At 46.4% G+C, this 26,860-nt stretch overlaps 1 protein-coding gene across 2 annotated transcripts in view; it reads left to right on the top strand.

Moving 5' to 3' along the window:
- LOC126109845 (collagen alpha-1(I) chain-like) overlaps nt 1-26,860 on the top strand; it is a 269,369-nt gene that overhangs the window by 70,261 nt on the left and 172,248 nt on the right. For both annotated transcript variants that reach the window (XM_049914904.1, XM_049914903.1), the window contains exon 3: nt 16,112-16,393. In XM_049914904.1, the coding sequence (XP_049770861.1) occupies nt 16,112-16,393 (282 nt within the window). The remainder of the gene's footprint in view (nt 1-16,111; nt 16,394-26,860) is intronic.

The following is a 26,860-nucleotide window of genomic DNA, read 5'->3' as shown; positions in this document are numbered from 1 at the left end:
TTGGGCCCCTGCAATGAAGTGAGGGCCAATGAGGTGGTCGCCAATGATTCCGCACCAAACATTTACAGTCCACGGTCGCTGTCTCTCTACCTGTCTGAGCCAGCGAGGATTGTCCACGGACCAGTAATGCATGTTCCGTAGATTCACTGCCCCGTACTTCACAGTCGGCGTGACTCACGATTATCGAACGCACACTCAGCACACAGCGTAAACAAGGAAGAATCAGACTGTAATGGCGTCAGTGCGTAGAATAAAGTACAGGCTTTCATGTAAAAATAAAATTATTGAGATATTTTAGCACGTCCTTTTTTAATTTCAAAACGGTACTTAATTAAAAAACACGCCTCGTACATGAGAGTGAGGAGTATGTACTGGAGCCCCCTTGAGCGTTGGGCCGTGTAGCCGGGACCGCCTCGTTCAGCTGCGAGACCTTTCGGCTGCGTCTCTCTTAACTGGCCGCGCGTTTTTGCCGCACTCCCAATTCCGGGCGTCCGATTACTGCAGCAAGTGCTGCCATTTCTGGACGCCCTTTTGTTGATGTGGCGCCTTTTTATACAAGTCACCCACACTGAGAGGGCATCCGGCCGTACGAGAATAGTATCGCTGCGTCTACGTTACATCAGCCGCTACTGCATTAGTCGGAATGCACAGCATTAAAGTTCAGGGTGAATAACTAGAAAGTTTAATCCTGCTGTTGCCTTCGGCTGAATATGAGTTTCTCCTTCCGTAACCGTTGTGTATTGACACGCTTGCACTGAAAATTATAGACTTTGTTTTGCTGTATATTCTGCGTGCCTTAATAAAGAGAGCCAACCCGGTACTACTAGAGGAAGCCGAAAGGCACGCGTTTTAGCTCACGCAGGCTGGCGTGAGGTCTGGAACAGGACAAGGAAATTAGACTTTAGCAAAAAACGTACGTTGCTGCTGGAATACTTAACTTTAATCCATAAATGGTGAACATCGCTCTTGATGGTACATTATTCATAATCTCAATAGTAACTGGTAATGGCGCCTTGCTAGGACGTAGCTGAAGGCTATGCTAACTATCGTCTCGGCAAATGAGAGCGTAATTTGTCAGTGAACCATCGCTAGCAAAGTCGGTTGTACCACTGGGGCGAGTGCTAGGAAGTCTCTCTAGACCTGCCGTGTGGCGGCGTTCGGTCTGCAATCACTGATAGTGGCGACACGCGGGTCCGACGTATACTAACGGACCGCGGCCGATTTAAAGGCTACCACCTAGCAAGTGTGGTGTCTGGCGGTGACACCACAGAAATAGGTTTCCTACCACTTGTTGTAGCTTAAAATGATAACACTTGAGTTCCTGAGATCCATATTGCCATTCGGTATAAACATTCACAACATGTACAGATATCGGTAGTAAAATTTTATTTCGACGTGTGTTTGACGCATTCATAATGCGCTGATGTGAAATTTAAAATTTCCCGGCGAACTAAATATTCAAAAAGATTTCGTGCTTGCAGCCGGTCGTCGTTAGCTTCCATCCACGACGTTTCGTCTGAACAACTGCCGGCCATCCTCAGGTGAGCCATCGAAGACTGACGAAGACACTCTCCGTTCCGCAATATACAGGGTGTTACAAAATGGTACGGCCAAACTTTCAGGAAACATTCCTCACACACAAAGAAAGAAAATTATGTTATGTGGACATGTGTCCGGAAACGCTTACTTTCCATGTTACAGCTCATTTTATTACTTCTCTTCAAATCACATGAATCATGGAATGGAAACACACAGCAACAGAACGTACCAGCGTGACTTCAAACACTTTGTTACAGGAAATGTTCAAAAGGTCCTCCGTTAGCGAGGATACACGCATCCACCCTCCGTCGCATGGAATCCCTGATGCGCTGATGCAGCCCTGGAGAATGGCGTATTGTATCACAGCCGTCCACAATACGAGCACGAAGAGTCTCTACATTTGGTACCGGGGTTGCGTAGACAAGAGCTTTCAAATGCCCCATAAATGAAAGTCAAGAGGGTTGAGGTCAGGAGAGCGTGGAGGCTATGGAATTGGTCCGCCTCTACCAATCCATCGGTCACGGGATCAGTTGTTGAGAAGCGTACGAACACTTCGACTAAAATGTGCAGGAGCTCCATGGTGCATGAACCACATGTGTCGTACTTGTAAAGGCACATGTTCTAGCAGCACAGCTAGAGTATCCCGTACGAAATCATGATAACGTGACCCATTGAGCGTAGGTGGAAGAACATGGGGCCCAATCAAGACATTACCAACAATGCCTGCCCAGATGTTCACAGAAAATCTGTGTTGATGACGTGATTGCACAATTGCGTACGGATTCTCGTCAGCCCACACATGTTGACTCTGAAAATTTACAATTTGATCACGTTGGAATGACGAAACTACAATGAGCTCTAACATGGAAATTAAGCATTTCCGGACACATGTCCACATAACATCTTTTCTTTATTTGTGTGTGAGGAATGTTTCCTGAAGGTTTGGTCGTACCTTTTCGTAACACCCTGTATAGCGTGCAGCGAGTATTCCGCGCATGCATCAAAATCATGTTGACAGACGAACCACACCGCCCGCCGGCAGCGCCCTCGCTGGTGGAACTGCAGAACTCAGCTGCCTTCGGCTTTGTTAATTGCCGCGGCCGTCGGAGTACTCGGACGTCTTCGTCTGGAGCAGATCTTAGAGATGACGGGGTTCCACGCATTATCTAGCTGGTAGCCATTTTCACGGTTCATAAGATTGTCTGTCATGCGAATTTCCACTGATTCTTTTATGACGGAGTCCCAAAAGGATGTTGCTGTGGCCAAAATTGTCTTGTCATACTCCATTGAGTGTCCAGTGGAAATGCAGTGCTCAGCAATTGCAGACTTGCTGGGTTGCAAAAGGCGAGTACAGCGCTGATGTTCAGTGCAACGTTCTTCTACCGTTCGCAATGTTTGTCCTATATGTGACATGCCACACTGACAAGGTATTTTATAAGTTCCCGCCTTCCGCAATACCAGACCGTCTTTCACTGATCCCAGCAGGTCGGAAATCTTCGATGGTGGACGGAAAATAACTTTCACTTCGAAACCGCACTGCACTGCACTGTTTTATACTGCTATACCCTACCTACAGGGCTATTACAAATTACTGAAGCGATTTCATAAATTCACTGTAACTCCATTCATTGACATAGGTCACGACACACTACAGATACGTAGGAAAACTCATAAAGTTTTGTTCGGCTGAAGCCGCACTTCAGGTTTCTACCGCCAGAGCGCTCGAGAGCGCAGTGAGATAAAATGGCGACAGGAGCCGAGAAAGCGTATGTCGCGCTTGAAATGCACTCACATCAGTCAGTCATAACAGTGCAACGACACTTCAGGACGAAGTTCAACAAAGATCCACCAACTGCTAACTCCATTCGGTGATGGTATGCGTAGTTTAAAGCTTCTGGATGCCTCTGTAAGGGGAAATCAACGGGTCGGCCTGCAGTGAGCGAAGAAACGGTTGAACGCGTGCGGGCAAGTTTCACGCGTAGCCCGCGGAAGTCGACGAATAAAGCAAGCAGGGAGCTAAACGTACCACAGCCGACGCTTTGGAAAATCTTACGGAAAAGGCTAAAGCAGAAGCCTTACCGTTTACAATTGCTACAAGCCCTGACACCCGATGACAAAGTCAAACGCTTTTAATTTTCGGCGCGGTTGCAACAGCTCGTGCAAGAGGATGCGTTCAGTGCGAAACTTGTTTTCAGTGATGAAGCAACATTTTTTCTTAATGGTGAAGTGAACAGACACAATGTGCGAATCTGGGCGGTAGAGAATCCTCACGCATTCGTGCAGCAAATTCGCAATTCACCAAAAGTTAACGTGTTTTGTGCAATCTCACGGTTTAAAGTTTACGGCCCCTTTTTCTTCCGCGAAAAAAACGTTACAGGACACGTGTATCTGGACATGCTGGAAAATTGGCTCATGCCACAACTGGAGACCGACAGCGCCAACTTCATCTTTCAACAGGATGGTGCTCCACTGCACTTCCATCGCGATGTTCGGCATTTCTTAAACAGGAGATTGGAAAACCGATGGATCGGTCGTGGTGGAGATCACGATCAGCAATTCATGTCATGGCCTCCACGCTCTCCCGACTTAACCCCATGCGATTTCTTTCTGTGGGGGTTATGTGAAACATTCAGTGTTTAAACCTCCTCTACCAAGAAACGTGCCAGAACTGCGAGCTCGCATCAACGATGCTTTCCAACTCATTGATGGGGACATGCTGCGCCAAGTGTGGGAGGAACTTGATTATCGGTTTGATGTCTGCCGAATCACTAAAGGGGCACATATCGAACATTTGTGAATGCCTAAAAAAACTTTTTGAGTTTTTGTATGTGTGTGTTAAGCATTATGAAAATATCTCAAATAATAAAGTTATTGTAGAGCTGTGAAATCGCTTCAATCATTTGTAATAACCCTGTATTATTGAGTAGGGCCCCCGCGAGTACGTAGATGTGTGGCAACACGACGTGGCACGGACTCGACTAATGTCTGAAGTAAACTGGAGGGAACTGACACCACAAATCCTGCAGGGCTGTCCATAAATCCGTAAGAGTACGAGAGGCTGGAGATCTCTTCTGAACAGCACAGTGCAAGTCATCCCACTTATGCTCAATAATGTTCATTTCTGGAGAGTTTGGTGGCCAGCGGAAGTGTTTAAACTCAGGAGAGTGTTCCTGGAGCCACTCTGTAGCAATTCTGGACGTGTGAGATATCGCATTGCCCTCCAGGAATTGCCCAAGTCCGTCGGAGTGCACAATGGACATGAATGGATGCAGGTGATCAGACAGGATGCTTATTTACGTGTCACCTGTCAGAGCCGTATCGTAGGTCTCCCATATCACTGCAGCAGCACGCAGCCTCCACCAGCTTGAACAGTCCTCTGCTGACATTCAGATTCCATGGATTCATGACGCTGTCTCCACACCCGTACACGTCCATCTGCTCGATACAATTTGAAAACGAGAGTCGTCCGACCAGGCAACAGATTTCCAGTCATCAACAGTCCAATGTCGATGTCGACGGACCCAGGCGAGGAGTATAGCTTTGTGTCGTGCAGTCATCAAATGTACATGAGTGGGACTTCAGCTCCAAATGCCCATGTCGATGACGTTTCGTTGAATGGTTCCCACACACTGACACTTGTTGGTGGCCCAGCACTGAAATCTGCAGCAATTTGCGGAAGGGTTGCACTTCTGTCACTTTGAACGATTCTCTTCAGTCGTCGTTGGTCCCGTTCTTGCAGGATCTTTTTCCGGTCGCAACGATGTCGAAGATTTGATGTTTTCCAGGATTCTTGATAGGCCGGCCTTTGGCCGAGCGGTTCTAGGCGCTTCAGTCCGGAACCACGCGGTTGCTACGGTCGCAGGTTCGGATCCTGCCTCGGGCAGGATGCCCTTAGGTTAGTTAGGTTTACGTAGTTCTAAGTCTAGGGGACTGATGACCTCAGGTGTCAAGTGCCATAGTGCTTAGAGCCATTTGAAACATTTCATTCGTGATATTCACCGTACACTCTTGAAATAGTCCCCACTTCATCGCTAATTCGGAGATGCTGTGTCCCATCGCTCGTGCGTCGACTGTAGCTCCACGTTCAGACTCACTTAAATCTTGATAACCTGCCATTGTAGCAGCAGTAATCGATCTAACAACTGCGCCAGGCTCTTGTCGTCTGATGTAGGCGTCACCGACTGCAGCGCCGTATTCTACCTGTTTACATACCTGTGTATTTGAATACGCATGCTTATACCAGTTTATTCGGCAATTCAATTAACGCATTTAAAGTTTTGTTTCATAACCATCAAAAATGGCTCTGAGCACTATGTGACTCAACTTCTGAGGTCATTAGTCCCCTAGAACTTAGAACTAGTTAAACCTAACTAACCTAAGACATCACAAACATCCATGCCCGAGGCAGGATTCGAACCTGCGACCGTAGCGGTCTTGCGGTTCCAGACTGCAGCGCCTTTAGCCGCACGGCCACTTCGGCCGGCCTTTCATAACCATCCAGTAGTAATACTTTTACTAATGATGCACTAAGATTTTGTGTCTATTTCGGCTTTCAATTACGTTGGGAAGCGATTGGTTTTCGTGTGCCATCCTAGCGCCATTATATACACATTTGCGAGCTTTGTAATCTAATTTCCTTGTCACGAAGTCTGATTACTATTATTTCTTGCGTAATGCACAGTATACCTTTGCGTTAAACCTCTATTTTCACGATCCTCCATCACGAGGCTTTTCTGCTCCCCAGCAACCACTCTGTACCTGACTACAGCCGGCCGCTGTGGCCGAGCGATTGTAGGCGCTTCACTCTGGAACCGCGCTGCTGCTACGGTCGCAGGTTTGAATCCTGCCTCGGGCATGGATGTGTGTGATGTCCTTAGGTTAGTAAGGTTTAAGTTGAACTAAGTCTAGCGGCAACGGCCTTCCCGTGAGATCACCGAATTTAAGCGCTGTCGGGCGTGGCCGGCACTTGGATGGGTGACCATCCAGCTGCGATGCGCTGTTGCCATTTTTCGGGGTGCACTCAGCCTTGTGATGCCAATTGAGGAGCTAGTCGACCGAATATTAGCCTCTCCGGTCAAAGAAAACCATCATAACGACCGGGAGAGCAGTGTGCTGACCACACGCCCCTCCTATCCGCATCCGCAACTGAGGATGACACGGCGGTCGGATGGTCTCGATGGGCCACTTGTGGCCTGAAGACGGAGTGCTAGTGCTGCTGCTAAGTCTAGGGGACTGATGACATCATCTACATCTACATCTACGTCTATACTCCGCATGCCACCTGACGGGAGCCACCTGACGGTGTGTGGCGGTGGGTACCTTGAGTACCTCTATCGGTTCTCCCTCAGATGTTAAGTCCCATAGTGGTCAGAGCCATTTGGACCACTCAGAACCTGACTACAAAGGAAACCATTGTTCCCACAGATCACAGGTAACTAGTCCGTCTGTGGCCCAGCAGGGGTTCTATTACTACAGATGCGAAAAACATGTACAAAGTCCTTCCCGTAGAGGAATATCCAATGCTGACAACCTTTGCACCCATTGCAGGTGGCCCGTACTAGGGTTCGTCTGTATATCCTGTAGAACGCAGTCCTTCAAATCTGTTTGACGCACAGGCTACCGCCTCCCTGCACGTTCGCCTGTGTGGAAGGACCCAAAATCACACCCCCTACGCCCAAAAAGGGCTTGAAATGTCGTGTGATGTGGCTGGTGTCTGCGAGGGTACCAGCTTTGGTACAGCCGTGCTGCCTCTCGACCGTTGCAACTGCTTGGCCACACACAAACACCATATCGGCTTGTTTTTTTTTTTCCATCAGTCTACTGACTGGTTTGATGCGGCCCGCCACGAATTCCTTTCCTGTGCTAACATCTTCAGCTCGGAGTAGCACTTGCAACCTAAGTCCTCAATTATTTGCTTGACGTATTCCAATCTCTGTCTTCCTCTACAGTTTTTGCCCTCTACAGCTCCCTCCAGTACCATGGAAGTCATTCCCTCGTGTCTTAGCAGATGTCCTATCATCCTGTCCCTTCTCCTTATCAGTGTTTTCCACATATTCCTTTTCTCTCCGATTCTGCGTAGAACGTCCTCATTCCTTACCTTATCAGTCCACCTAATTTTCAACATTCGTCTATAGCACCACATCTCAAATGCTTCGATTCTCTTCTGTTCCGGTTTTCCCACAGTCCATGTTTCACTACCATACAATGCTGTACTCCAGATGTACATCCTCAGAAATTTCTTCCTCAAATTAAGGCCGGTATTTGATAGTAGTAGACTTCTCTTGGCCAGAAATGCCTTTTTTGCCATAGCGAGTCTGCTTTTGATGTCCTCCTTGCTCCGTCCGTCATTGGTTATTTTACTGCCTAGGTAGCAGAATTCCTTAACTTCATTGACTTCGTGACCATCAATCCTGATGTTAAGTTTCTTGCTGTTCTCATTTCTTGTTGGCTTGTTTCCGACATGAATACCGGACCATTCTGCTGCTTGCAGAACGCTCCGTTTGTCACGCAGTGCACCATGAACACACGGCACGTTGTCAGAGAAACAGTCATTCGTCAGTGCCGTCTACAGTGGCAACGACGCAGTTCCAGACACATGTTCACAGGAATTTTCTTTCTCCATTTACAGCCAGGAGACCATTCCTACAGTTTATCCGTTTCTCAATATATAATTGTTCATTTCTTGATAAAACAGTTTAAGTTGTTCTTAATTGCAGATTACAGGTGTTTAGTAGAATTGACAGCCTTAACATTTGTGTGATTTATCGTGTAAACAAAATTTAAGGGTTTTCTTTTCGTACCCACGTGGATGACCTCGCACTTTTCACCGAGCGAGGTGGCGCAGTGGTTAGACACTAGACTCGCATTCGGGAGGACGACGGTTCAATCCCGCGTCCGGCCATCCTGATTTAGGTTTTCCGTGATTTCCCTAAATCACTCCAGGCAAATGCCGGGATGGTTCCTCTGAAAGGGCACGGCCGACTTCCTTCCCCATCCTTCCGATGAGACCGATGACCACGCTGTCTGGTCTCCTTCCCCAAACAACCAACCAACCAACCTCGCACTTTTCCTTATTCAGAGACAATTGCCACTTTTCGCACCGTACAGACAACTTGTCTAAATCATTTTGCAATTGGTTTTCATCTTCTGGTGACTTTACTAGGAGGTAAATCACAGCATAATCTGCAAACATTCTAAGGTGGCTGCACACAGTTTTAATTTGCCAGGAAATTTTTGATATTCTTACAGTTTCCCTGTATGCTGCATAACTCTTCGATACCGCGCCCTCTTGAAACACGAATCACTTCGACTACCTTGATTACAGACGCACAAATACCACGAGCATTCCACCACGTGTGTGCCCTGGAACCATGGGGAACCGTCTGCTTGGAGCAAGACTAACAAGCGGAGGCCACGAAGTTAGGATCACGAATTTATTTCAAACTTTGTACACCTTTAGTAGGCCACTGAAACAACATAACAAGTAAACTACTGGCCATTAAAATTGCTACAACAAGAAGAAATACAGATGTTAAAAGGGTATTCATTGCACAAATATATTATATTAGAACTGACATGTGATTACATTTTCACGCAATTTGGGTGCATAGATCCTGAGAAATCGGTACCAAGAACAACCACCTCTGGCCGTAATAACGGCCTTCATACGCTTGGGCATTGAGTCAGAGCTTGGATGGCGTGTACAGGTACAGCTGCCCATGCAACTTCAACACGATACCACAGTTCATCAAGAGTAGTGACTGGAGTATTGTGACAAGCCAGTTGCTCGGCCACCATTGACCAGACGTTTTCAGTTGGTGAGAGATCTGGAGAATGTGTTGTGCAGGGCAGAAGTCGAACATTTTCTGTATCCACAAAGGCCCGTACAGGACCTGCAACATGCGGTCGTGCATTATCCTGCAGAAATGTAGGGTTTCGCAGGGATCGAATGAAGCGTAGAGCCACGGGTCGTAACACATCTGAAATGTAACGTCCATTGTTCAAAGTGCCGTCAATGTGAACAAGAGGTGACTGAGACGTGTAACCAATGGCACTCCATACCATCACGCCGGGTGATACGCCAGTATGACAAAGACGAATACACGCTTCCAATGTGCGTACACCGCGATGTCGCCAAACACGAATGCGACCATCATGATGCTGTAAACAGAACCTGAATTCATCCGAAAAAGTGACGTTTTGCCATTCGTGCAGCCAGGTTCGTCGTCGAGTACACCATCGGAGGCGCTCCTGTCTGTGATGCAGCGTCAAGGGGAACCGCAGCCACGGCCTCCGAGCTGATAGTCCATGCTGCTGCAAACGTCGTCGAACTGTTCGTGTAGATGTTTGTTGTCTTCCAAAAGTCCCCATCTGTTAACTCAGGGATCGAGAAGTGGTTGCACGATCCGTTACAGCCATGCGGATAAGATGCCTGTCATCTGGACTGCTAGTGATACGAGGCCGTTGGGATCCAGCACGGCGTTCCGTATTACCCTCCTGAACCCACCGATTCCATATTCAGTTAACAGTCATCGGATCTCGACCAACGCGAGCAGTAATGTCGCGATACGATAAACCGCCATCGCGATAGGCTACAATCCGACCTTTAATAAAGTCGGAAACGTGATGGTACTCATTTCTCCTCCTCACACGAGGCATCACAACAAAGTTTCACCGTCGCCACCAGCGCCAACCTTGTGTGAATGCTCTGAAAAGCTAATTATTTGCGTATCACAGCATCTTCTTCCTGTCGGTTAAATTTCGCGTCTGTAGCACGTCATCTTCGTGGTATAGCAATTTTAATGGCCAGTACTGTATTTACAGAATGACGAATCCTCCTTTTCCAGCTCCTTGTAAAGAATGTGGAACTCTCCATCGCAGTTTTGATTTTTTACCATTTTTCCTTTTTTCTAACACAGACTCTTTTCGTTCGCGGTTCCTGTTCCTCACCATCAAGCATTTTATGCATTAACTACGAAACAGCGCCCCTGGTGAGCATTTTGTGAACCAGCCGTAACGTCACGACGTTCTTTCGATGTTGATGTGCCGCGTACTGTGAATGCTGAGGAATCGCTCCGACCATTGATGCTCAAAGACGAGACGGCGACGTTCCGACAAGCGTGTAACCACGTTACCGCAACCAGTGTCCGCTCCACTGCGCAGGCAGCTATCACCGTGGTACAGCCACTTCTTCGACAGGGAGGTGATGTGCTGTTTCAGCAGGACATTACACGTTCCGATACGGCTGCTACGAAGCAACGTGCTCTTTTGGTGTATTACAACAGCCCTGGCTAGCAACATCACCGGATCTGTCACCAATTGCACACGTATGGGACATGATGAACCAGGAACTCGTTTTCCAGCGCATGCAAGAACCACTGATGGCAAGATGCTTGAGGATAATGCATCGCTGGATTACCTTATGGTCGTCTGCATGCGAGAGAACACGCGTTCGTTGCTGCCATACAGTACACTGCGCACTGATGCATTTGTCTGGGCACCCTCTATCGCAGGGCTTCACAACATACGTGCTCGCGGGAGCAAGCTGTGAGCAGCAAGGCGCGAGCACGGAGCAGCGCGAGCACGCTACCCCCACTACCGGACCAGGGCGGAGAGTGGGGAGAGTCACGTGGGGCACACAACAGCTGCCGCCAGTCAATGTAAATCCGCGGCCACCTGCAGGGGTATCACTCACGAATTATTACTGCGATAAATGAAACAAATAAAGGAGAATGTACACGTGCCACATAATTTTATTAGTGTATGCCTCTACCATCTGTAGACACTGAAACTAAAGAATTCCACGACAATCCTATATTTTCAACACTTTCTTCAACACTACTTAAAATATCACCTCCGGTTGTAGTGTTCTTCATGGCTACTACATCGAGGAGCTCCTCCCTCACCTGAAGATCTCTATTAACACCTCTAATAAATATGGCAAGCTGCGCTGTTCCAGTGATATCAACAGTTTCGTCCAGAGCTAGAGAATACGCCATAAAATCTTTACAGATATTTGCAAGTTGGCTCTGGACGTCGTCTGCCATGTCCTCTGTGCGACGCATAATGGTCATGTTAGATAATGGCACAATCCGAAACTGTTCAACTTGAGATGGACACAAATGTTCCACTGCAACTACCAAACATTCTTTTATTAAATCGCCATCAGTTAAGGGGCGCAGGGATTTTGCTAAAAGCAAAGCAATTTTGTAACCCACGCTGAGAGCTGCCTCAGTTGATTTTTCTTCGTCGTCCAGATCTTCTTAGGGTAGCTTCCTTTTAAGTTTAATAACTTCCTGTGCACGATCTGGTCCATCACATTTTCCACGTCCGTAGTCTTTCGCGTGGTACGACATATAATGTCGCTGCAAATTAAATTTCGTAAAAGAATTCAGCGTTTAGTAACATAGTAAACATTTTGTAACACCATCTTTTTCAGTAAACAGATACAATTCCTCCCAATGGGAGTTGAACTGGGAAAACATGGTTGGGGTTACACAACGGCGACTTGACATGATTCTTAACCAGCGAAGTGACTGTTAAGAGCTGATCGTAGTACTTTAAACGTTACACAGTCGGCGGGAATTCAATTGGCACGCTGCGGCCCTATTCAAACGTGCGCGCGCATTTCCCCTCCCTCCCCTCCCTCCCTACTCCACGACCTTGCAGCTGCTCGCGAGCACGTGCCTGAGCAGACGCGAGTACTCGCGCTCAAAACCGGCCAGTTGTTAGCCCTGCTCTATCGTGTACGCGTGTCGATTAGTTGGTTGATGTAGGGGATGAGACCAAACAGCGAGGTCAAACATTCCCAGCGGATTAGGGAAGCATGGGGGAGGAATCAAATACCGGCCTTAATTTGAGGAAGAAATTTCTGACGATGTACGTCTGGAGTACAGCATTGTATGGTAGTGAAACATGGACTGTGGGAAAACCGGAACAGAAGAGAATCGAAGCATTTGAGATGAGGTGCTATAGACGAATGTTGAAAATTAGGTGGACTGATAAGGTAAGGAATGAGGAGGTTCTACGCAGAATCGGAGAGGAAAGGAATACGTGGAAAACACTGATAAGGAGAAGGGACAGGATGATAGGACATCTGCTAAGACATGAGGGAATGACTTCCACGGTACTAGAGGGAGCTGTAGAGGGCAAAAACTGTAGAGGAAGACAGAGATTGGAATACGTCAAGCAAATAATTGAGGACGTGGGTTGCAAGTGCTACTCTGAGATGAAGAGGTTAGCACAGGAAAGGAATTCGTGGCGGGCCGCATCAAACCAGTCAGTAGACTGATGACCAAAAAAAAAAGGGGGGGGGAGGAATTCGGCTGTGCCATTTCAGATGAACCATCCCTGGATCTGCCCGAAGCGATTTAGGAAAATCACAGAAAACCTAGATCAGGATAGCCTGACGCGAATTTGAACTGTCGTCCTCCCAAGTGCGAGTCCAGTATGCTAACCACTGCGCCACCTCGCACATGTGTGTTCATTTGGTCTGAATTTGAAACTTCCTGGCACATTGTGTGCCGGAGCGAGACTCGAACTCGCGACCTTTGCCTTTCGCAGGCAAGTGCTCTACGTTCTAGGGGACTAATGACCTCAGCAGTTGAGTCCCATAGTGCTCAGAGCCATTTGAACCATTTTTTAAAATCGATCAACAACGAAGTCAAACGGATGTCTTACGACGTCCGCCCCGAGCAGATGCAACGAACAAAAGCGAACAAAAGAAAAAACCGGCACGGTAGCTCAGCGTGTTCGGTCAGAGGGTTTAGCTGCCCTCTGTAATAAATAACTGGGTGAACGGGTCAACGAACAACCTGAACAAGTGTGATCGGACGTCGGCCACGAACAAATTCAACGAGCAGTGTAGAACAAAATGAGATTACAAAAAAATAAAAATAAAAAAATGTAGAGCACTGGCCCGCGAAAGGCGAAGGTCCCGAGTTCGAGTCTCGGTCTGGCACACAGTTTTAATCTGCCAGGAAGTTTCATATCAGCGCACACTCCGCTGCAGAGTGAAAATTTCATTCTGGTCTGTATTTGTTATTGTGTAGGCCTACTCGTACAATGATGAACTGCTTGTCACCTCACCTGTCAATAAAATCACATTGTAATCGACGGTGTCGTATTTTTTTTTTTCCGCAGCAGAGTATTTGTTCGTTTTCGGTCGCAGGTCACGTTGTAACTTGTTTGTTTGCATGTTTGCATGTGCGTATGTGTATGTGACTTCGTGTGTGTGTGTGTGTGTGTGTGTGCGCGCTCGCGCGTGCGAGGATGTTCAGACACACACGTGAGCGCGCGCGCACACACACACACACGTACATCAGTTACACTGGTGTTCCGAAATTAAAGCAGCAAACGGAATTTTTGCAAGGTTGAGTTCATTTTGCAGCAAAACAGTACAAACAGGTGATACAAAGCAGAAATAATGTAAACAATACAGAATCTAAACAAGTGCAAAATGCATAACAGTAGACGAAAATGTTTTCCGTTTTCTTTCCAACTTGACAGATTTGCCCTCACATTGCGACAACTGCGTTACGTGCTCGCTGTGGGGTTTGACCGGCTCTGGCAGCAAAACAGGCCTGACAACGACATCGCATGCTGTGAATAACGTCACGAATGTCACGTTGAGGCAATAACGCCCAGTCTTCCTGCGGAGCTCTTCGCAAGCCTGGGAGAGTGGTTGGTGGATGTTCACGTGATGCAATCCGTATCCCTAGAGCATTCCAGGCATGCCCTATGTGAGACAAATCGGAAGAACGAATAGGCCACACCATGCGTGCACCATCTTTCGTTTCCAAGAAAACATCAACTACTCATTCTTTATGAGGTTGAGCACTGTCGTCCACCAACAGGTAGTCTGGGACCACAGCACCTCGCGACAACCGTACGTGAGGTACCAACATCATGGCAGTTAAACCTTCCCGATTCACCTGTACAAATTCCTGAAGAGGTGTTCGAGTGTCCAACACGATCCCTGGCCACACCATTAGTGATCCGCCTCAATATCGGTCTCTTTCCACAATGTTCTGGTCTCGAAATCTTCTTCCACATTCCCTTCCGATGCGAATCCGTCGAGAAACACTCTCCAGATCAATTCGGGACTCATCTGCGAAAAGAACATTGGCCCATTCTTCGCCTGTCCACGTGGTATGTTGATGACTCTACTCAAAAATGGTTTAGATGGCTCTGAGCACTATGGGACTTAACTTCAGAGGCCATCAGTCCCCTAGAACTTAGAACTACTTAAACCTAACTAACCTAAGGACATCACACACATCCATGCCCGAGGCAGGATTCGAACCTGCGACCGTAGCGGTCGCGCAGTTCCAGACTGTAGCGCCTAGAACCGCTCGATCACTCTGGCTGGCGCACCATTCATCAATTCTCTGCAGGTCGTTCTGCAAATTCTATCTTCTGGCGTTGCTACTTTGGCATAGACAACAGCATCGTCAATGAATAGCCTTAAAGAGCATCCGACGCTTTCTAGTAGATCATTTATATATATTTAAACAGCAACGGTCCTATCAAACATCCCTGTGGTACTTCGGATATTACCTTTACATCTGTCGGTTTTGTTCCGTTAAGAGTGACGTGCTGAGTTCTATCTACAAGACAGCTTGAATCCAATCGCAACTCTGCCATGGCATGGCTTGAAGCCCAGCTACATTACAGATCCAACAATACAAGTCTGCATGTTAACCCTTCAAGGCTGTCTATGGTGGTCTCCTTATGCTGTTGAGCAGGCCTTTCCACATAACATGATGAACAGAGACGACTGTCAGGAATTTGCAATGAACGGCATTTTGATTTCCAAATACAGATGGCCCAAATACCAGTTCCATTACAGTCCCAGAGTATAGGTCCCATGTTGACACCTGAGGGCAGCTTTTGGTGGTCTAAACCATCTTACGCCATAGGGCACAACATTCGATACACAAGTTGAACTGTGACACTCATCAGGAATTTACCGTGAATTACACTTTCACATCTAAATGAAAATGGTAGAATGCCATTTTTCTAAAGAATACTCAGTATTGTAGAACACTCAGTATAATGTCGTTTATTGAAACTGAACTACACTTCTCGAACAATCACTATATACACACAAAGAAAACAAATAACATGTAGACGACCATTCATCAAGAGCATGTGTGAGGTCTGTCGGAGCTGGTCCTAGCTCGGCGAGGAACTGGCCGTACTGCTGCTGCGCTGGCCTTATAAAGCCGGCGGAGATCCACGGAGTACTCCAGCTTTCCCTGTGTCTGTGAGGCGACCTCTGCAGAAAATGGTTCGCATTAGTCTCTTCCAAGTTCTGTTTGTTTTGAAGAATTTTTTTTCCTCTTGGTTGCGCCTGTAAATGCTTGTGTATGTTATATGGTACACAGGAGTGTCTTGAGTGTAGTCTGCCTGTCAGGGGCCGTCTGTGGCAGACGTGACATTTTCAATGTAAGTCCACTTTCTGCTCCCTGAGGACAGCGTTAGGTGATTGTTTTCCATCACCACGTCCAGCAAGCCACTCGCGACTTGCTTTCACACGGTGAACTGACTGGCTGCGCTTTGTGTCCCGCAGTGGAGGTGGAGGCCACGACGCCGCCGCCGACGCCGCCGCCTCCACCGCCGACGCCGCGCCGCCCGCCCCCGCCGCCTCCCACGCCTGTGGCGGTACCTCGGTTCCCACCGTCGCCCCCGCCAGAGCCGGAGCCACCGGCGACGCCACCCCCGCCACCACCCCCGCCCCCGCGACGGCAGCCGGTACCAGCCACTCCACCACCCACGCCACCTCCGGTCAAAGAGCCGCCACCTCCGCCGTCTGGTATCCCCTCCGCCTCCAGAGTGGAGCCAGTCATCCCGGGTGAGTACAGCAAGACTTCCACAACTTCCGTTTCTGTTCCCTGCATGCAGTACAGAGAGAAGGCCTGGTGCTCCATTAGCTGATATAATTGTGTGAGAAGCTAGCGCTTTTCCACAGCAATACGTTGATAGATCGACACTCCTCAGTTTTTCCGAATGCTGAGATTCGCAAGTGGAGATCCCTGAACAACGTTTTACCTCTAAGATCAGTCCTCGTTCCCCCTTCTGTTCGATTCATATGTCCACATTCCACTTAGGAATAGAGGCTATCGCTGAGAAAACCGGTATTAGGTTACATCGTTTTTTTTTGTTTTTTTTTTCAGTTTAACCGGTCTATTGTGTAACCATATACCGGGTGATCAAAAAGTCAGTATAAATTTGAAAACTGAATAAATCACGGAATAATGTAGATAGAGAGGTACAAATTGACACACATGCTTGGAAGGACATGGGGTTTTATTAGAACCAAAAAAATACAAACATTCAAAAAATGGCCTACAGGTAGCACTTCATCTGATCAGAATAGCGATAATTAGCATAACAAAGTAAGACAAAGCAAAGATGATGTCCTTTACAGGAAATGCACAATATGTCCACCATCATCCCTCAACAATAGCTGAAGTCGAGGAATAATGTTGTGAACAGCACTGTGAAGCATGTCCGGAGTTATAGTGAGCCATTGGCGTCGGATATTGTCTTTCAGCATCCCTAGGGATGTCGGTCGATCACGATACACTTGCGACTTCAGGTGACCCCAAAGCCAATAATCGCACGGGCTAAGGTCTGGGGACCTGGGAGGCCAAGCATGGCGAAAGTGGCGGCTGAGCACACGATCATCACCAAACGACGCGCGCAAGTAATATTTAACGCGGCTAGCAATACTTTGTTTTTGTTTTGGTTCTAATTAAAACCCATGTCATTCCAAGCACGTGTGTCAATTTTTACCTCTCTATCTAAATTATTCCGTGGTTTCTTAAGTTTTCAAATTTATACTGACTTTTTGATCACCCGGCATATGAAGATAGTAACTGTTCTCGAAAGAACAGATATCAGAGATGACCGAGCAGCTTCTCTAGAATAAATGATAATTAATTGAAACCCTCAGCTGCCGACAGTTGTTGTTGATATGAGTCGATAGGGACAGCTGAAAATGTGTGCCCTGATCGGTACTCAAACCCGGGATATCCGGGTTGTTTCGGGGAAGGAGACCAGACAGCGAGGTCATCGGTCTCATAGGATTAGGGAAGGACGGGGAAGGAAGTCGGCCGTGCCCTTTGAAAGGAACCATCCCGGCATTTGCCTGGAGCGATTTAGGGAAATCACGGAAAACCTTATCCCTTGCATGCTTCCCGTGAGACCCACATTCCCAACTGTCCACAATCTGGCCGGGTTCGAGTCCCGGTCGGGTCACACATTTTCAGCTGTCCCCATCGAAGTATATCAACAACACCTGCCGACAGCTTAGGGTTTCAATTAAATATCATTTATTATGTAACCGGACACTCAAAACCGGCCAAAGTAACTTGTTTCTGACATAACCAATTTTAGATTTATATTCCTATTATTTCCTTTACCAAACGTAGAAATCCAACAAAAATTGAAAAATTTTAAATGCCTCAGGTTCAAGAAACACAGAATCAAAATATTAAATTAAGCAGGCAAAGAAAAGAAAACTTAGCCCACCCACAGTTCGCTGCCTCTCTCGAAAAGTGGTAAGTGGCTGAATGGTATAAAAAATCAGTATTTTCCTATTAATTCTAATTTTTTAAAACCCTGCTCAAAAATCAAGTTGTAATCAAGGATTATGCCACTATCGCAACATTACAAACAGTCAGTGGTAAAGACTGAAAACTGCGGTTGAAGAACTCTATTTTTCGTGTTAATTTCTCCGTTTTCAAGGGTGACAAGCACATAAAGGCATGTTATGTGGACAAAGGCAGCTTTTGGTAACTGTGAATGAACTGTTAATGTCTAACTTTTCTACTTAAATGTTGTCACAATTCGTTGTCGGTGCTCCCGTTTTTGACTTTTTAAAGCAAATGCAACAATGTATTTAACTGATGCTGCACTTCGTAAAAACTTCCACACTAGGGATGGTGCTATCCTGTACTACAACGGATGTCGGACGACGACGTGAAAGCACCGTACAGACCAGACGCGGCAAGTCTTGCACACTGGAGTACAATCTACACTGAAGAGCCGAAGAAACTGGTACACCTGCCTAATATCGTGTAAGGCCCTCGCGAGCACGCAGAAGTGCCGCAACATGCCCTGTCATGGACTCGACCAATGTCTGAAGTAGTGCTGGATAGAACTGACACCATGAATCCTGCAGGCCTGTCCACAAATCCGTAAGAATACCAGCGGGTGGAGATCTCTTCAGAACAGCATGTAGCAAGGCATCCAAGTGTTTAAACTCATAAAAGTGTTCCTCGAGTCATTCTGTAGCAATTCTGGAAGCGTTGGGTGTTGCATTGTCCTGCTGGAATTGTCCACGTCCGTCGGAATGCACGATGGACATGAATGGATGCAGGTGATCAGACAGGATGCTTAAGCACGTGTCACTTGTCAGAGTCGTATCTAGACTTATCAGGGGTCCCATATCATACCAACTGCACACGCCCCACATCAATACAGAGCCTCCATCAGCTTGAACAGTCCCCTGCTGACATGCAGGGTCCATAGATTCATGAGGTTGTCTCCATAACGGTACTCGTCCATCCGCTCGATACAATCTGAAATGAGACTCGTCGTACCAGGTAACGTGTTTCCAGTCATCAACAGTCCAATGTCGGTGTTGAGGAGCTCCGGCGAGGCGTAAACCTTTCTGTCGTGTAGTCATCAAGGGTACACGAGTGGGCCTTCGTCTCCAAAAGCCCATATCGATTATGTTCCGTTGAATGTTACGCAGGCTCACAATTGTTGATGGCCCAGCAGTGAAATCTGTAGCAATTTGAGAAAGCGTTGCACTTCTGTCACGTTGAACGATTCTCTTCAGATGCTGATCCCGTTGTTGTAGGACCCTTTTCCGGCTGTAGCGATGTCGAAGATTCGATGTTTTACCAGATTCGTGGTATTCACGGTACACTCGTGAAATGGTCGTACGGGAAAATCCCCACTTGATCGCTACTTTGGATATGCTGTGTCCCACCACTCGTGCGCCGACTATACCACGTTCAGACGACTTTAAATCCTGACAACCTGTCATTGTACACTCCTGGAAATTGAAATAAGAACACCGTGAATTCATTGTCCCAGGAAGGGGAAACTTTATTGACACATTCCTGGAGTCAGATACATCACATGATCACACTGACAGAACCACAGGCACATAGACACAGGCAACAGAGCATGCACAATGTCGGCACTAGTACAGTGTATATCCACCTTTCGCAGCAATGCAGGCTGCTATTCTCCCATGGAGACGATCGTAGAGATGCTGGATGTAGTCCTGTGGAACGGCTTGCCATGCCATTTCCACCTGGCGCCTCAGTTGGACCAGCGTACGTGCTGGACGTACAGACCGCGTGAGACGACGCTTCATCCAGTCCCAAACATGCTCAATGGGGGACAGATCCGGAGATCTTGCTGGACAGGGTAGTTGACTTACACCTTCTAGAGCACGTTGGGTGGCACGGGATACATGCGGACGTGCATTGTCCTGTTGGAACAGCAAGTTCCCTTGCCGGTCTAGGAATGGTAGAACGATGGGTTCGATGACGGTTTGGATGTACCGTGCACTATTCAGTGTCCCCTCGACGATCACCAGTGGTGTACGGCCAGTGTAGGAGATCGCTCCCCACACCATGATGCCGGGTGTTGGCCCTGTGTGCCTCGGTCGTATGCAGTCCTGATTGTGGCGCTCACCTGCACGGCGCCAAACACGCATACGACCATCATTGGCACCAAGGCAGAAGCGACTCTCATCGCTGAAGACGACACGTCTCCATTCGTCCCTCCATTCACGCCTGTCGCGACACCACTGGAGGCGGGCTGCACGATGTTGGGGCGTGAGCGGAAGACGGCCTAACGGTGTGCGGGACCGTAGCCCAGCTTCATGGAGACGGTTGCGAATGGTCCTCGCCGATACCCCAGGAGCAACAGTGTCCCTAATTTGCTGGGAAGTGGCGGTGCGGTCCCCTACGGCACTGCGTAGGATCCTACAGTCTTGGCGTGCATCCGTGCGTCGCTGCGGTCCGGTCCCAGGTCGACGGGCACGTGCACCTTCAGCCGACCACTGGCGACAACATCGATGTACTGTGGAGACATCACGCCCCACGTGTTGAGCAATTCGGCGGTACGTCCACCCGGCCTCCCGCATGCCCACTATACGCCCTCGCTCAAAGTCCGTCAACTGCACATACGGTTCACGTCCACGCTGTCGCGGTATGCTACCAGTGTTAAAGACTGCGATGGAGCTCCGTATGCCACGGCAAACTGGCTGACACTGACGGCGGCGGTGCACAAATGCTGCGCAGCTAGCGCCATTCGACGGCCAACACCGCGGTTCCTGGTGTGTCCGCTGTGCCGTGCGTGTGATCATTGCTTGTACAGCCCTCTCGCAGTGTCCGGAGCAAGTATGGTGGGTCTGACACACCGGTGTCAATGTGTTCTTTTTTCCGTTTCCAGGAGTGTAGTAGCAGCAGCCGATCTGACAACTGTTCCAGACACTTGTTGTCGTACGTAGGCGTTACCGACCGGAGCGCCGTATTCTGCCTGTTTACACATCTCTGTATTTGAATATGCATGCCTATACCAGTTTCTTTGGCGCTTTAATGTAACACGCCACAACACATGGTAACACGTGCATTATTGCCGCAGCAGTGCTGAACCAATTCTTATGCCATGTGTCTGGTGCTCGTTTCCGTCGCTATTGTTCTTAAAATAACACTGATCGCTATTTCCATTTCTTACAACATCGCAATATTTCAAAGCAATGCAAATTTTAGGAGTAAAAATTACTCGTTGTTTAAAAAATAGGATGATTTAGAAACGAAAAATTTAGTAATGCTGCTATGTCTAATTCATTTTTAGATTTTCTTATCCGGTTACCAGTAAAAAATAAAATAGCCGCCTAAGACATGAGGCAAAATAAATACCGAGAACATACCGGTTACTCAGAACTAAAATACCGGTATCAGTTTCAACTGATCGGTTTCTCCCATCCGTAATTCTACTTACTATCTCGTAAATATACAGTGTGCAGATGAACTGGCATTGAAACATATCCAGTATTGCGAGCGTACATTCTCAAGTGACCTTGCCATATTGTATTGTTTCTTGACATTGTCTGTGCGAAGACATGCGATCTGTGAAAGCGTTAATCGTAAAAAGATTTTTTATATAAAATCTTTTAATAGTCCAGATCGCAATATTTCAACAATTACACATTACTAGTTTCGGCTGAACAATCAGTCATTTCCAGTTCAAAAAAGGTACACAAAATTGCACACAACAGAGCAAATATTAAACTTCCTGGTAGGTTAAAACTGTGTGCCGCACCGAGAGTCGAACTCGGGACCGTTGCCTTTCGCGGGCAAGTGTTCTACCATCTGAGCTACCCAAGCACGACTCACACTGCCTCCTTACAGCTTTACTTCTGCCAGTACCTCGTCTCTTATGTAAAGTTTGGAATTTAGGAGACGAGGTACTGGCAGAAGTACAGCTGTGAGGACGGGGCGTGAGTCGTGCTTTGGGTAGCTCAGATGGTAGAGCACTTGCCGGCGTTAGGTCCCGAGTTCGAGTCTCGGTCCGACACACACTTTTAACCCTCCAGGAAGTTTCATATCAGCGCACACTCCGCTGCAGAGTGAAAATCTCATTCCAGGGCAAATATTGTAAAGCACACTGGCAAGTTTAACAAGAGGTAAATGAAGGCAAACACAAATCAACAGATAAAATGAGAGGAGTGTCTAATCACGAGATCAAATGAAGCCAGACTGTCGTCAATAAACACATGTTTGTGGACGGAAGTGACCTCTGGGAGGTTTTGGGTGTTACCAATCGATGGAACATTACGCGGGCAATACGTAAAAAATGTAAATAAACCAAATAGTAACAAATGTGACATAATGCGTCTATACACCACTGTAAATTTATGAAGAGAAAGCGTTCTTACCCAAATACATAAGAACGTCATACGCACTGTCCAGTAACACTTTACCTATTACTAATAACATGTGTAACGTACACAATATAGAGCGTCGAGTCCGAGTGTAATAGACAGACATCTATCCAGACCATCACACATAAATTCCAGACGGCTTCAGGATTCACTGCAAGTACTATTACAGTTAGGGGGTGGGGGGGGGGGGGGAGAGAAATCTTAGATTTCATGGTCGAGCGGCTGCTCATAAGAAACACATCACGCTGGTAAATGCCAAACGACGCCTCGCTTGGTGTAAGGAGCATAAACACTGGACGACTGAACAATGGAAAAACGTTGTACGGAGTGACGAATCGTGGTACTCAATGTGGCGATGTGGGTATGGCGAATGCCCGGTGAACGTCTTCTGCCAGCGTGCGAACTGCCATCAGTAAAATTCGAAGGCGGTGGTGTTATAGCGTGGTCGTGTTTTTAACGGGTGGGGCTTGCACGGGCCTAAATGATTCAAATGGCTCTCAGCACTATAGGACTTAACTTCTAAGGTCATCAGTCCCTTAGAGCTACTAAAACCTAACTAACCTAATGACATCACACACATCCATGCCCGAGGCAGGATTCGAACCTGCGACCGTAGCGGTCGCGCGGTTCCAGACTGTAGCGCCTAGAACCGCTCGGCCACCCCGGTCGGCAGCACGGGCCTACACTGATGTTTTAAGTACCCTCTTGCTTCCTACTGTTGAAGAGAAATTTGGGTATGACGATTGCATCTTTCCGCACTATCGAGCACCTGTTCATAATGCACGGCCTGTGGCGAGGGGTTACACAACAATAACACCCCAGTCTGGAACCGCGCTACCGCTACGGTCGCAGGTTCGAATCCTGCCTCGAGCATTCATAAGCAATTATATATTGTGAAATACGTAATTCGTACCTGTCGAGTGAAGATGTCACTCCCTAATTTCAAATTATGCCTTGATTTCCAGTACTGTATTATTAAAATTTTAATATTTTTTATTACCTCCTTGGAGCGAAGTATTATTTGCTGGCACATTTTTTTTTCCGGGACACATAAACGCTACAGAAGCCTAACTCCTTTCAATCGTTCCCTTTATTTTTTTTAACTAGCCACTTATTGTAAGGCAACCGAAGTGATCTAGCTTCTTGCGTTTGAAATGTTTACTCGTAAAATGGCAGTTGATTCAATTTGCATTTTAATGCAAAATATAAACTATACACGAACACAATGGACTTTTTTCATCTGCATAAACAGGCACGAAGTAAAACACAAAAGGATATTTCGGAAGTGTTAAATTGGATATATGTTTCCGTCGGTTCAGGTTCTACTAAAGACATTTTGTAATTATCAAAATTACCTTTGTATGGAGAGATGAATAAACACGTAAACTATGGTCACCGCTCCTAACAAGCACATGCCATCGTCAGATTTCAATACTGGCGCCACGAGTTAAATCTATAACTGCCATCAGTTACAAAACATAAACAAATGAAATTCGATTTGCTGCAGTGATAATCGCTGTAGAGATCAATGGCACATCGACGAGGAAATGCTTTATGAAAGAATATTACGCTCTGGTGAAAATGTAAATACGTAAGTTTACGAAAAACATGGATTTGGCATTCTAAAGCAACAATGTGGAGCAATAATGTTTTTATCTTTCTTAGAACTTTGTACTCTTATCCATCCAAATTTAAAAATTTATATTCTGGTTTTACTATGTAATAGTACCTATTAGAGTGAATAAACGTGGTTAGCGTTTTAAGTTTTTAATAACTGATATAATTTATTGCTAATAAAACCAAGAAACACTCGCAAATTCGGCAAAAATGAAATCTGTTCACAAAACATGTATGTAGCATGGTATGATTTGATACATTGCCATGCTTAAAATGTATACTATAATGTATTGACACTATTTTATGTTGTTATGAAGCCAATATCATTGTAAAATGATCTATCGTGAACAAAATTATTCAGTCTCGATTCTATAGAAGTTCAGGAACTGCGCTTATGGAGTACCGTAGTGCAACTTCATATTATGTCCTAAAGTTGGGAGTGTTGACAACTGAAGATGCAGAGCAAGGAGGTATCGCTATTACCATTGGTATTGTTGTTCAGGTTAAAGGTTTTCCTTTCCTTTCGTTTTTTACTAGACGTATTGTTCAGTAATACAAAAGGACAAATAAAATAAAAATAAATTTTTTCTTAAGGACTTACAAGCACTTTAGAGGAAAAATGTGGTAGTACTCTTTAACATCTACATCTGCATCTACATAGCGGTTAGCCAACATTTACACAAATGTAACTAAATCTGCGTTTTTCGAAGTTGAGGCAATGGTGTGTATGTATCGGTGAGATATTGTTGATTTGTATATCTGAAATCAAATCTGAGGTACACACATCAAAAAAAGTTTCGCATCACCCTCAGTTCCGAGAGTTCCAGAACCTGTACAGCAAATTGGAATAGAGATCAACATAAACATCATTTCCGCCCTTTTTATTGCTCATGAAAACCACCATACAGCGAGACCTTCAGAGGTGGTGGTCCACACCGATTCCTCTGATATCCACTAGCACGTCCTCTTGCATTGATTTATGCCTGTATTCATCGCGGCATACTATCCACATGTTCATCAAGGTACTGTTTGTCCAGATTGTCACACTCTTCAACGGCGATTAGTGGTTGGTGGGTCATGTCGTCCATAAACAGCCCTTTTCAATCTATCCAGGAATGTTCGATAGGATTCGTGTCTGGCCACTCTAGTCGAGCGATGTCGTTATCCTGAAGGAAGTCATTCACAAGATGTGCACGATGGGGGAGCGAATTGTCGTCCATGAAGACGAATGTCTCGCCAATATGCTGCCGATATGGTTGCACTGGGTCGGAGGACTGCATTCACGTACCGTACAGCCGTTATGGCGCCTTCCATGACCACCAGCGGCGTACGTCGGTCCCACATAATGCCATCGCAAAACAGCAGGGAACCTCCACCTTGCTGCAATCGCTTGACAGTAGAGATGGGCAAACTGAAACACGTAACTGTTTCGAAACAAATGAAACAGTACAATGTAATGTTTCGATACGCTGTTTCGAAACAGTGAAACAGTTTGTGTTTTGTAATCTAATAAACCTAGACATTTTATCATCTTGAATGTCCACTGTATAGGTATGTCCATATAAACACAAATGAGGTGCGAGAGCGCTAATCATATCGCAGAAAGTATGAAACTATCACTTAGGCCTCTTGGCAGTTTCGTATTTCATGCAGCAAATGCGCTGCTTTCGTGTCGTGTGACTTTCATACTTTTCAATTGGCTGAGGACAGCCATAGCTGAAGACAGAAGAACCACCACGAACGGAACTGGAGGTGGGAGCGAACTGCAGAAACAACGGATATGGTACTGGGATTCCCACATTCCGCTAGTATGAGAATATACTCATCCTGCTAATTCCCATGCACACAAAGGGAATCATTGTGGATAATAAGCACAGTGACTATATACTCACAAATAATGACAAATAATTCGAATAAATAACAAAATATAACAGAAAAAATTTTGTCTTTCAAGATGTTTCGAACCGTTACTATAAATTGACCATGCTTCCCAGCCCTTCCCGTTCACCATTACACTATCAGTGAAATGTCAAACAGATTGCTTGCAATTATACCTACATTAAATTTATGTATATGTATAATAACTGTCACTCTACGCCTTTTTTTATTCAAAATGTTCTAGGCTTACTTGCGTTTCTTAATATGATTACTATACTTGAACAGAGAAACGTATGTTATAAAAAAAAGTGTAATTTAACTGAATGATTTTCACATATTTATTATTTTGAATGTGAATAGTATGCGTTGTTTTATTGTTTGGTTAATGTTTATAAAGCAAATGTTACGCCATTTCGGAATAGGACAGTCATCTAGAAACGAAGCTTTATTTTCGGATATCTTAAGCTTCATGCTATTGCTTGTCAAAACGATTTCGACACTCTTGAAAGTGTTTCACGAAGTGGTATGTTGTGTTTCAGTACCTGTGCCGAGCCCGAATCTCGTCCGACACAGACCGGAATGAAACATCACTGTTTCGATACTATCAGTCCGTTCCAAGCATAGGTGGACTGAAACAGCCTTATTTTGAAACAACGATACAGTTTCTGTGTCTGGCTCGAGATCGAATCTGGTCCGGATATCCGAGACAGGGGCGGAATGAAACACCACTGTTTCGAAACAGTGAACCACAGCCGTTCCGGAACACTGAAACAGTTCCACGTATCGATACACTGTGTCGAAACATAGAAACAGTGGCCAAGTCTACTGGACTGTGTGTCTAAGGTGTTC

This window comes from Schistocerca cancellata, chromosome 12 (genome assembly GCF_023864275.1).
Source record: "Schistocerca cancellata isolate TAMUIC-IGC-003103 chromosome 12, iqSchCanc2.1, whole genome shotgun sequence".
Taxonomy (NCBI): Eukaryota; Metazoa; Arthropoda; class Insecta; order Orthoptera; family Acrididae; genus Schistocerca; species Schistocerca cancellata.
This window is presented reverse-complemented; position numbering and strand designations above follow the sequence as displayed.